Source organism: Elgaria multicarinata, chromosome 1 (assembly GCF_023053635.1).
Source record: "Elgaria multicarinata webbii isolate HBS135686 ecotype San Diego chromosome 1, rElgMul1.1.pri, whole genome shotgun sequence".
Taxonomy (NCBI): Eukaryota; Metazoa; Chordata; class Lepidosauria; order Squamata; family Anguidae; genus Elgaria; species Elgaria multicarinata.
Genome location: NC_086171.1, coordinates 126,521,774 through 126,534,459, shown reverse-complemented (window position 1 = coordinate 126,534,459; position 12,686 = coordinate 126,521,774). Strand labels below are relative to the sequence as shown.

Genomic DNA, 12,686 nt, shown 5'->3' with positions numbered 1-12,686 from the left:
AGCAAAAACACTGTGAACTAATCAAGGCAATTAACTAGCTGACATCATTAATTGAATCACACCTCTTACTTCCAGCTATTGCGGTACAGATAGCATACAAATTAGGAGTGATTATGAATGAGATCAGAAAATATTTCCTAACGATTACATAAGTGAAATAATGGAACAACATCAATCACAGGACCCTCGGTGCTTTTGAAAATTAGCTAGATAAATTTATGATGGAGGAGTATTGCATGGTGAGTTTTAACATTCTAGTTTTTATTGTGTTTTTATCATTCTTAATATCTTACCAGTTTTATTGCTGTATGCTGCCTTGGGAGAGCTTCTGCCCTGAAAGGCGGCCAAAATATATTTTAAATAAATAAATACTATGATGTATTGGGATTAATGGGGCTGAAGTTAGACTAACATTGGTCTGGTTCACACACAACAACAACCTAGAGTATGTTATTGAGAATGTGGCAGCATGCTAGAGCACGCTGCACAATTGCTCCTGCCTTGTTAGTGGTTTTTAAGCAGACACTGGATGGCCAATTGTCAGGAATGCCTGCAAACTAGATTACCACTGAGGTGCCTTCCAACTCTGTCTCTAGGTTTCTATAATCAAAGATGACTGCTTACTATTCCCTATGAAAGAAATAGGCAATCATATACCAACCCCTGGAACCACTGGAAGCAATATAGAAGTGACCAGAAAAAACGCATCCTTAACCCACTTATTTTGTTCTCATGCCTCAAATGTAGGAGGGAACATCTCTAAAGCCAACAAAAGCACTCCAACCCTATTCCCTCCCTCAAACACACACGCACACACTAACAGAAGAGCCATAATTCTACCTACCCCAAGCACTCCTAACTTAGAGATTTTAATAGTCTTAGGTTGCAATCCTATACCAACTTACCTGGGAGTAAGTCCCATTGGACTCAATGGGCCTGCTCAGACAACACTCTAAGCCATGGTTAGCCCGCTAGCTCTTTTGCAGCAAATTTATTTATTTATTTCATTTTTATACTGCCCAACAGCCGAAGTTCTCTGGGCGGTTCACACAAATGGTTAGTAAGTGTTTAAACTGTGGTTATGGAGCCACCATGGTTAGAATGGTTCACACAACACGCTAAGTCATGGCTCACATGACACACTAAGCCATAATGTTTAGTTCAAAAAGCTTAACCATGTAGCTTAGGGACACTGAGACATTTCTGGGTAGACATGTATAGGATTAGAGTAACAGGTCTTGAAGAAACTAAGAAAGATCTTAAATCTTAACAACAACACTTTTTATTCCCACCCTCTGCAGATTATATTGCATTTCTGAGCACAATGACAAAATTAAGGCAAATAGAGCTTAAACATCTTTAACTTAAAACAACCATGCTGTGGCATTACCTTTCTATATCTCAGGTTTTATAACTCAAGTCTCACCAACCAGCAAATATTTCTGCTGCAACTCTGGAAATACTTCAGATACAATGTATTTTCGAGCTATTTGCAAACACTTCTCCGTAATATTTTATTGTATGGGCAAAAATAATTTTCATTATCTCCATCAGAGGCTGCATGTTTGCAACATGATGGTTTTAAAAAAATGAAACAAACACACAACAACCACAGACACCCCTTCTCCCCCACCCCTGTGATTATGTTTGAGAGACTTTTGCTTTCTGCATGTTCTGAGAGAGTGTCAAAAAATGTAACCACAATATGTTGTATATTTATGAGAACGAGGCTAATGGTGGGAGAATGTTTAATGCATGAGGCCTATGAGGGATTTGTTGCAAGAAGGCATTTGCACTCCTGCTCAGCATGTAAGGCATATGTAATTTAGCAGAACCTATAGCATGACAAGTTTAAGGAACAAAACAAGACACACACTTCTAAAAAGATGACGGGCGGGATATATTTTTTTAAAAATAAGATTTTCCTCACCATTCCCGTGAGATCACCAAATGCATGTGCAAGCTTGCTTGCCACCTTTTTACGGGTTAGCAGGGGTAGACAAACAAGAAACCAGACAGAAAACGCTGTTTATTCTCCAAGATCTTGGAAGCGTCGCACGGTCAACATATAAATCTCTGCCTTTGCTAAACAGGTTGGCAGGCTACAGGAAGCGCCACAAGTGATGAAGCAACTTTGCTCTCAACATGAAGTGATGGCGACCATGACTTTACTCAAAACTGGGCACTAAGCCTTAGTCTTTACAATGAGAGTAAAGATAACCTTTGCTCTGCTTTTGTTTTCAGTCCTCTCTCTCTGATAAGCAAAAGCATCTGAGCTAACCCAGTTGTTTATATTCTTATGCTCCCCACTGCTGCCTGCAAGCTCTTTCCTGGCTTCCTGCTCGTTTTCTCAACTGCCATCCCTAAAGGCTACAATGACCCCGGCTTCGAGAAAGATACAGGAAACAAACTAGATTGCGGATGTGGAATGTGCTATACAACAGTACACAAGGGGCCACTGTACAACACACTCAAAAACACAGGAAAGATAGGTTCAGGAAACTTTCCTTGGAAAATCAAGCTACTAAGAAGCAAAGGTAGCTACCTCTTCCTAGATACCAACCTGTGCTTTAGAGTCTACTTTTAATTGTACTAGATAAGGTAGAACTAAAAAATGGCGGAGTCCTGTACAGGTGGTAGATTTGCTTGAAAGTTAAAAAGGGTTTAGGGAGGACTTCAGGCACATGAGCAGAGCTCTGCTCACATAACAGGACTTTTCCTTCTCTCTTCCCACTCTGCCCCCACCCCCCATCTTCTCTGGGAAGCCCCTCAACCCTCCAGAGCATATTTTGATCACACAGGAGGGTTGTAAGGGGGGGGAGAACAAATGGGATGCCACCCCATATTGAGAGCTGCTGACACTGCATTCCCTGAGAAACCTGCAAGACACAGGCCAGCGCAAGGATAGACATAGTTAAGCCCTGACTCTAAATGATTGCAGCCTTGGTGATTTTCTAAGTACTGGAGTTCCAGACAGAACCTCTTCTGACAGGAAGTCAATAACTTATCTGGAACCTTCTCATTGCTGCTCAAAGTGATGAAAGAAAAGTTTTTTTTAAAAGAAGTTGGTTAACATCCTGGATTGTTTCTTAATTAAAGAAGAGGCTTTGGGATATATTGATGAAGCCAGGCTGCACAGCCACCCACTTCCAGTCCACCCTGAACATTTATAGTGGCAAATTTTTGTGTCCCTAAAGAAAACATCCCTGCAACACCAGCATATGACATCCTTGCTTGTGGCATCGTGCTGGCACAGCATTCCATATCAAGACTATAATACTACGCAACCTTACTTGGTATACATCATGGATCTAGTAGCTCAAGATTGGGATCACAACATTAATTTCCTGTCCCACAAACCTGAGTAATAGACCATGGCTCATTCTGTTCTCTTCCCCTCAGCTGAGTTCATCATGCACCCTAGTTTACCATGGAACATTTCTAGGGCATGCACAAGAGATGAGTGCTGTCATGCTCTGAAAACTTCTTTCTCTTTCTCTCCAGCAGTTCTGTTTTGATCTATCCTCAGAGCAAATAACAATACTGCACAAGCTTAACATCAAGAAAAGTGTCTCTTCCTTGCTGTATTTTTCATAGCAACTACAACAAAGGTTTATTTGCTAATCCCTCAGCGTGAAGCCTGCATTAATGACTCATTTACACAGTGCACAAGAGCTATTGAAGTTAGTAACACTTGCTATCTGAACAGCATTCCTCACCAGAACTGAACACCCATTACCAAGGCTAAAGGAATATGAACTTAAATATTTGTTTATAGTGATTATGGCAAGCTTCCAAGAATATTAAGGATAATTTCAAACACAAGCAAATTGACTTTGAAGAAAAGGAGGTCCTCCTCTCATTAAAAATCTGTTTTTTATTGCTCTTCCCCCTCCCCCTCCCTCATATCTTAAATGAAGCTATATGATGAACTGACCACTTTGGAAATTTGAAGACTTCTAAGTCCTAGAGGAAGTAAAAGGAGCTGCAGGACGAATGCCAAATATTTGACAAAGTATTCCAATTTAGGGCACAATCTTATGCATATTTATACAGAAAAAAGTCCTACAACTCCCAAAATTCCCCAGCCCATGTGACTGGCTAGGGAATGCTGGGAGTTCTAGGGCTTTTTTCTGCCCAAACTTGCATAAGATTGTGCCCTTAGGGACTGAATACAAGAAAACATGCTAAGAGATGCTTTTTAAAAACAACAACAGCAGATGCCCTTTGGAATGATGGGATTTAGAGCAGACAACTGGCAAAGGGAAGAAGGCTTAAGACTCTCTCAGCTTGTCATTTCTTGGCTCCAAGAATCCCCCATTCTTACAAATACACAAATGAATTCCTGCTGGGGAGCAGGGACACTAGTGGTTGTGGGGAGGTGTGTTTGGAGGAAAGAAATGGTGGGCAGAGCAAAAGATAAGCACCATTCTCCCTCACCACTTTTCCACTCTAGATTCCCTCTCTGAAAACAGCTTCTAATTTTTAAAACAAATGGCAATAGGGACATCTTACACACATTTGTGTGCAATGTGGTATTGGCCTCTAATTTGGCAAGAAAAGCCTTCAGCAAAATCCTTCCTACAAATAAGAGAACTGGTGTGGTGTAGTTAAGTGGTTAGGGTGTTGGACTAAGAATGGAGACATTTGGGTTCAAATCCCCGCTAAGTCACAAAGCTCACTGGGTGACCTTATCCAGATCACTCTGGAGCTGTTCACACAACATGCTAACCTGCACTTAGTGGTTGAGTGTGGGTTATTGTTGAACTGTGGGTTGTTTGTTGAATTGTGGGTTGGTGTGTTGTCTGAACCCAGGACATTTTCTGCAGGATGGCTTGTTAACCACCCTGAACAATCCAGCAACAAACCATGGGTTCTCAAGGTGGCTCGTTTGAGAAAAATAAGCCATGCTACATAGTTAACAAGTCACTCTGTGGAAAATGACCTGGGTTCAGACAACATGCCAACCCCACGGTTCAACCACAAATCACACTCAACCACTGAGTGTGGGTTAGCATGTCTCTCAGCCTTATTTACCTTACAGGTTTCTTATGAGGATAAACTCGGGGAGGGGGTGGCTTTGTTGCCATGTACACCATCCTAAGCTCCTTGGGGGGGGATTAATACACAAATAATGAATAAATTATTTAACTTAGTAAAACCTGCTTGGGCCTAGATTAGTTAAGAGGCCTACCATCTTGACTTCTACTTGACAGAGTGCCTGGCCTAGCCAGAGGAAGGGAGCACTATCTAGAGACCTTGCAGGATGCAATATGAGGTGTGCCCCAGAATATGTGTGGGTGGTCTCTTAGTTTGCATAATACCCTCCCTTCTGCTCTGCCCCAACCAGGACTCCTAAACATCTATGATGTTCTTATGGGCAAGGTTGCCTAAAGGCCCTAAACAGTGATACGTAAACAACAGCGTTTACCTCTCTTTCATGGTGGCCGAAGCCTTCTTCAGGGCTCCTAAGATTGAGGACGTGAACTTCCTGCGGCAATCCAGCAGTCCCTTTGCTTGCACAGCCAGCTAAGACTGTAAAACTCTCAAGCAAGGCTTGAACTGGATGTGAGCTGTTGACAGGTGACAAAACACACTCATTTGTAGGCACAGGACCTGCAGAGGAAAGGACAAAATCAACATCATTTTGAGGGAAAAGGCTATAGCATAAATTAAATGGGGGCACAATTTAGTCAGTTTTCTCCTTGGCAGTTTGATATCTATTATAATACAAGCTGATAATATGCAAGTTGTAAACAGCAACAACAATAATATGAATGAAGTAAGTTGGGTGCAATCAAAAGGAAAACAGAACTCTCCTATTGATTTCAATGAGTGAAAAGTGAGTGCCCAATTAAGTGCATATGGCTGCAATTCTATGCTTACATTCCTGAAAGCAGTGTAACTTAATTATTCCTTAAAGCAGTGTAATTCAATTTAGGATTGTGCTATAACGATGCACTCCAATGCACACTTTCTAGGGAATCAATCCCATTGCACTCAGTGGGCCTTCGGTCTCAGTAAGAAATTAGGAGTGGACTGAAAATCCATGTATGGAATTTATAGCTCAACCCTAAACTCGTTTACATCCTGTGGGCAGTATCCTATACTGCCCCCAAGCCAAGCTAGTGGAACTGACTGCTAACACAACAGGAACTAGCAGTTCCCAAAACAGGAAACGAGCGGCAAGACTCATTTCCAGAATGGGGCAGGCCAGCGGAGCTCCAGTAAGGGAGTTCCAATGATCTGCCCCATTCTGTAAATAAGCATTGCCATTCATTTCTGTGCTTATTTCAGGAACCACAGTTCCTGTTGTGCTAGCAAGCCAATCTGCTAACACAACAAGACTAGCAGAGGTTCAGTGGCAGCATAGGATATGGCCTTATGAGTTTTAACGGAATTTACGTAGGATTATAGTCTTAGGCTCACTTGAGTTTCTTTGGATTACATGCATTGTTACAACTGTAGCCTTCTGCAATGTGCTCCAACAGGCTAAATAATTATCAGCTAACCAGGATTTAACCAATTCATTAAATTGTAATGATTTTACAGAAGTAATGTTGTCCAGCAGTTACATATTAGACTTGGGACTGAACGGTTCAGAACCCAGCTCAGCTAGAAACTCATGGGGTGATCTTAAGCAAACAGCTTTCCACTTCCCATCTCTTAATCTTCAAAGCAAGAACGATTATGATTTCTCTGCTCTCTTGCGAGATACAAGATTGTACAGAGTTCTGCGTATCAGAAGCCAAAAATTAATGCTTCAAATTATGGTGTTCATAAGAAAAGGAGGACGTTAAGGCAAAATACGAGAATATTTTAAAAGTAGGCATTGGCGCCGCTAAAATAAAGATGTATTTATCAAGCTGATAACAGCCCTCTCTAGCCCAAAATACAGGGGATGTCCTTGCAAATTATCTCTACAACATGGTATAGTACCACACTTTTTCATAGCAAGACAATATGACAGCTGAAGGGTGTGGAGGAGTTTACATATAAAGTACATCTGCAGGAAGCGAAGGGAAGGCAAATATTTATGGAAAGCAGCCCTGCTCCTCCAAATCACTGCACAAGCCCACAGCGATAGCCAGAGATACGGCATGTTTTTCATTCCGGAGGTCACTGAAGGAGTACTGCGGTTTTAGCTCCTACCTCAAACACTTCAACATTAGTCAGGAATTAATTCAGTGTAGCTGCATTCAAGTTGAAAACAAAAATGTAAACCATAGCTGTATCTCAGGATACACCTCCTCCCATAGGAGTCCCCCATTACCCCCTCAGCAATGGAGATTATCTGCAAAAGACTACTCCTGTTACCACTGTGGGTAATTCCCCCCCATCCACCCACCCGGATTATTAGCACTTACAGAATGACATGACTACTAGAGGAGAGCAAGATGCAACATTACTAGATTTTAGGACACAGGCAATGACGCTATCTTCACTGCAGAGTTTGAGCAGTACCTAGTTTGGCTGTAGTTTCTATGCTTCATGAGTTTTAAATTATGGATTATCATTAGGATGCAATTCTTTAATACAACCACACACTTTGTTAGTATGATTTCAGTGAGTGAGAATGGTGGGTAGCTGCAGACCAAGAGACTCAATTTGCAGCATGCTGCACTGGGCCACCCACTAAAACGTCTCACTAAAAATGGGAAAGGGCCCTTGCTGCTGCCCAGATGCCTGGTAAGTTTGGGGAAAGGGTTGCTAGGGTGACTGTGGGGGGTGGGACTGGTAGGGAGGGCTGTGGTGTGTTGGGGAGGGTTGGATAGAGCTGCAGAGCAACCTGGGGAGAGAGCCAGTGCTGGGATGGGGACTGGAGGAGAAAGGAGGGATGTGTGTGTACTTATGTGATGGATGAATGGGGTGTATGGCTGCATGTCTGTGAATGGACAGGGGTGTGTGTGTGTGTGTGTGTCTGTCTCAAGAAAGAGAGAGGAAGGGTTTGGGCAGGCTTCCCCAAACTGGTGCTTTTGGACTACAAGTCCTAGCATTCCTGGCAATTGGTCATGCTGGTAGTTGACGTCCAAAAAATCAGGTGGGTGGGGGAGAGTGGTTTAGAAGGTGTGATCCAGAAGGAGATGTGGGGTCCTTGTGTGTGTATAATGTGGGGTTCTTGTATGGGATGTGGGGTTCTTGTGTGTGATTTGTACATGATATTCCTACTACTTTGTGGAAATAAATGTGGTGGAATAAATTAACTTTAGAGATGATTTGAGGGAAATAATTGCCTTGTCTGCCTGTGAAATGGGTTGTCTGTTGGAGCAGAAAACTAAGGGGTGGTCAAAACAGTGGCTTTGCGTTCCGGGTTCAGATTCTGCCTGTGACTTATTCTCAGTTCCTGGAGAGGTTAAATGTCTCTTAGGCTTACTAGTTTGCTTCTCTATGAAATGGGTGTTCTGTGACTGGCCATGCCCACCATAGCAGCCATTTTGTGAGTGGGCACCTCCACGGAAATTGTAATATATTAAACTTTCATCCATCCATATTTGGTAGCAGTCAGAGAACCACACGCAAAGCACAAACAATTTTCACCCAAGCCTGTTCTCAGAATGCCTCTCGGCCCAATTTAATTAATTGTTGATGCAGTTCTTTCCCTAGAGGCACTTCTAGTACAGTGTACTCTTTGGGGACAAAAGGCATCATCAAAGCCACAGAATGTCATTCACACCCATGGATTTGGCATCCTTTCCTGCCCACTGCTTCGTCACCTGTAATCGCTCTGCTACCCCAGAGCTGGTCAGCGTATCCCACATTCTAAGGGCCATTACTTGAAATGTGTGTCTAACAGCTACAGCTTCTTCTTTTTTTCCATTTTTACTCTAGAGTAGTTGCAGGAGTAACATGGAGGGTGTGGAGAAGGTTTTTATGATCCAGATTGGGGATCCTCTGCCTACCGTAGTGTAAAAATGGGGGGAACCCCACAGAGCCGTTAAGGCACACATTTCAAGTAATGTCTGCTTTGGGCTCAGTGCCACAAAATTTTACTCAGTCCTTAGTCATCCAAATCATGGATTACTCTAGCAACGAGCCAGAGTGTGTGTTTGGTGCGTCAGTTATTTGTTGGATTGGTCCAGAACAGTTACTGACAGACCTAGACATTCTCACTACCCTATATGTCTATGTAACCATACACAATACAAACACACAACAACACTGGCCCTCCAGTACTACAGCCTTTGAGTCATCCTTCCCAACAATGTGCATTCAACATCAAAATAAACCATTTCTTGCTTTGACAGCGTACTTGTCCACTGCCAAGCCGCATACCAACGACTATGCAAAATGTGCCAAAAATTTATTTGAAACCACATCCTGGTCTTTTTTCTCTAAACCACCCTCAACCACTGGCATCTGCCTATACGTGTTCAAACCATTCACCATTCATAGAAAGCCACTCGGACTCTGCTGATGCTGATTGAAAGTACTCATTTTTCTTACTTTCTTACTTAACTAAATGGGGGCTCACGGCTCAGAGAATCATCAGTTCTACTTCACTTGATTTTCACCCATCCATTTCAGCGTGGTGGAGATGGCTTTCTTTGCCTGTCCTCAAAAATGGTTAAACCTCAGCTGCCTTCCTAAAATGAGAATGGGATGGATCAACTGCGCTGGCGGAAGAGAACTTCCCTGCCCCTCCTTCTCATGGCAGCCTCTCCAGCCCTGTGAAAATGTCATACAGTGTTGGACTGGGAGTTGGGAGATCTGGGTTCTAGTCCCCACTCGGCCATGTAAACCCAGTGGGTGACTTTGGGCTGGTCACAGACTCTCAGGGTTGTTGTTGTGAAGATAAAATGGAAACGAGGATTATTCACGCCACCTTGGGTTCCTTGGAGGAAAAAAAGGTGGGATATAAATGCAATAATAAAAACCCATGGTTTGTTAACCACAGGTTGTTTGGGAGCAAGCGAGCATGCTGCCTCTTCTCCACTTGACCACTTCCAGCATGCTAAATAACCTAGGGACACCCTGTCCCTGGGTTGTTCTCCATGGCATACAAATCCAGAACTCTGGGTTGTTGAAAGAGAAACAACCGGGAGTTATAACCCAATAATAAACCATGGGTTTGATTAAACAACTATGGGTTATTTAATTGTGCAAGTTGGGTCAAGAGAGTCAGGAGACCCTACTGAACGGCACATCACAGCTGTGATGTGGGGGTGAAGAGATCCACAAAAACTTTCCATGAGCAGAGCCTCTTCATTTGAGGAAGGCAAATCCTATAGCCAACCCAATGTCATTACAGACATTTCAAATGTAATTGTCCTGAAAACTTTAGTCAAAGGGCTGTGTAAAAATAAAAATAAATAAATTAGACAAACATCTTGCACCTTGCTTGCAGTTATAATTTTATTTTATTTTAATCTGTCAAACATCTTAAAGCCCAATAAAGATGGATTGTTTTTATTATACAACTAGTAAGATGACAACTATACTGAACAGTTACTTGGGGAGAGGTCTGGGGAACTCATAACCACAGCAGTGTGATGAAGACACAGTAGACTTTTCTATACAAATTGGTTTAATACCCATCAAATGATGCTGATGCCTCTGTGAACTATGGGGGAGAACTCCCTCCATTTATTTGGCCTTTGTATCCAGTCAGTTCACATTCAGTGAAATGAGATACACCCAGAGAACCTGCCCTGCCCCATCCATCTGTATTACCTTACTCATCCCTTTGTCATGACACTACTGGGTGGGTGAACATTATTTAGAATACAATTACATGCAATCAAAGACATTCCAGTGTTGAAGGAGAACATTATTACCTTTTCTGAGATAACAAGATTTTTTCTTCTTCCCATAGCTATGTGCTCGTAATAACAACAGTTTTCATACTAACATCTGGAAATTATTGAGTATAATTTTAGCGTCCTGATTTCCCATATCACCAGGCAACTAATGTTTAACGTGTGTTGTGCTGTAATAAAGCAACAAAGAAGTGAGAAAAGGAGGGAAATTACAACCTTGAGGCCAATAGGTAACTATATAGTGGATTTTATTCTAATTTTAATATTGGCCAATATAGTGTGTTCCATTTCCAGAGAGAACTCTTCAGGGTTGTCAGCTGAAAAGTGTGACTGAGTCCCTCAAATTGCATGAATATGCACTGCAACCTCCGGAGTGTGTTAACGATGTCCTTCTGGATTCCACCACCACCCCTCAAATTTAAAGATTGCCCCAGTGGGATCTGGTGCACATAGGAAGGAAGTGCATGCTCATTAGCAGAACTTCATAGGAGAGAATGTTTGCAGTGTCAGACTGTATGCATGTAAAACTCAAGAGCTTTTCTTCAAGAGCTAAAAGACAACGGGAAACAGCAGGCTTCAGGAGCACCAGGGATATTCATACTGTCACTTTTGAAAAGATACAAATTGCCATCTGCCCAATTCATGGACCATTGGGGAACTGAATGGCGCTGAAGGTGTTTCATGCCTAAAAGCAGTCCCTCCACGAAACCTTTACTGCAAAAAACCTCCACTAAATGGCAATGATTGTTCAGCAAAGAGATGCTGATGACTGACATAAAATAGACCCAAAGGCAAGTGAACAGTGCCGGCTGTATACTGAGGAGGCCCCTGGTCTCTTCAGCCCTGCAGTGTCTCTCCTGCCACCAATGAAAATGGATGTGAGCAATGTAATCATCTTTTTGTCTCAGTCCAGCCTTTTTCAAAAGCATATGCTTATATTCTTACCCCCCCTCACACACACACACACACACCAGCCTCCCCCAAACTAGTGTCCTCCAGATGCGCTGAACTACAACTCTTATCATCCCCAACCAATGTGGCCAATTTGGGATTATAGGATGTATAGCCCAATAGATCCGCATGGCGCCAGATTGCGGAAGATGGATCTATTCTGTTCAAGGCCTCAACGATCTTCACTTGCTCCACTTGAACTTCGTTTTGAAAGGGAAGGAGGTGGGGGCTCAACCTGGGAAGTTATTTGTACTCTTATCTTTAATGGGTTATGGCCATGAACTCGCCATACCCCACTAGTTTAGAACTCATCTGCAATGTGTCTCAGGAAGGTTCACTTACTGCAAGTTACTCCGTTTGTAGTCACATCATTCATGTTCCTAAATAAGCCTTTTCTACTATTCCTTTCCCCAATAAGGTAGGGATACAGATGTCTTTTATAATACTACTAGCCTGCCGCTATGGGGCATAAAATGTATTGCCCATGATAGAAATGGCCAATAATAATAATAATAATAATAATAATAATAATATATAAAAAAATCTTGCCCGCCTCTCCATTTTGATCAAGGTGGAGAACAACAATAATCGATAAAATACATAACAATCAATTAAAACATAATATACATTGTTAAAAAAACATTCTTAAAAACATCCTAAAAACATTTTAAAAACATCTTAAAATTCCACTGGATAGGCTTGCTGGAAGAGATCAGTCTTAATAGCTATCTGTTGCTCCTAAGTTTCCGGCAATGCCCTCTTCAGGGAACAAGTGCAAAAACTTTTTTTGAATCTAGAACTGTTTTAGAGGGCATTTTTCTCACACACACACACACACACACACACACACACACACACACACACACACTACCCTCCCTTACTTATATAGTGCCAAAAAAGCAAAGCTGTGGCAACGTCAGTTATGAAGTGAAATAGAGAATTACTAATTTGAAAAAAAGGTAACTGTTAAATAAAAGG

General features: G+C 42.1%; 1 protein-coding gene across 1 annotated transcript in view; it reads right to left on the bottom strand.

Annotated features, from left to right (window-relative positions):
- Positions 1-12,686, bottom strand: part of TGFBR3 (transforming growth factor beta receptor 3) — a 173,763-nt gene that overhangs the window by 83,633 nt on the left and 77,444 nt on the right. The window contains exon 3 of the mRNA XM_063136429.1: positions 5,432-5,616. Coding sequence (XP_062992499.1) covers positions 5,432-5,616 — 185 coding nt within the window. The remainder of the gene's footprint in view (positions 1-5,431; positions 5,617-12,686) is intronic.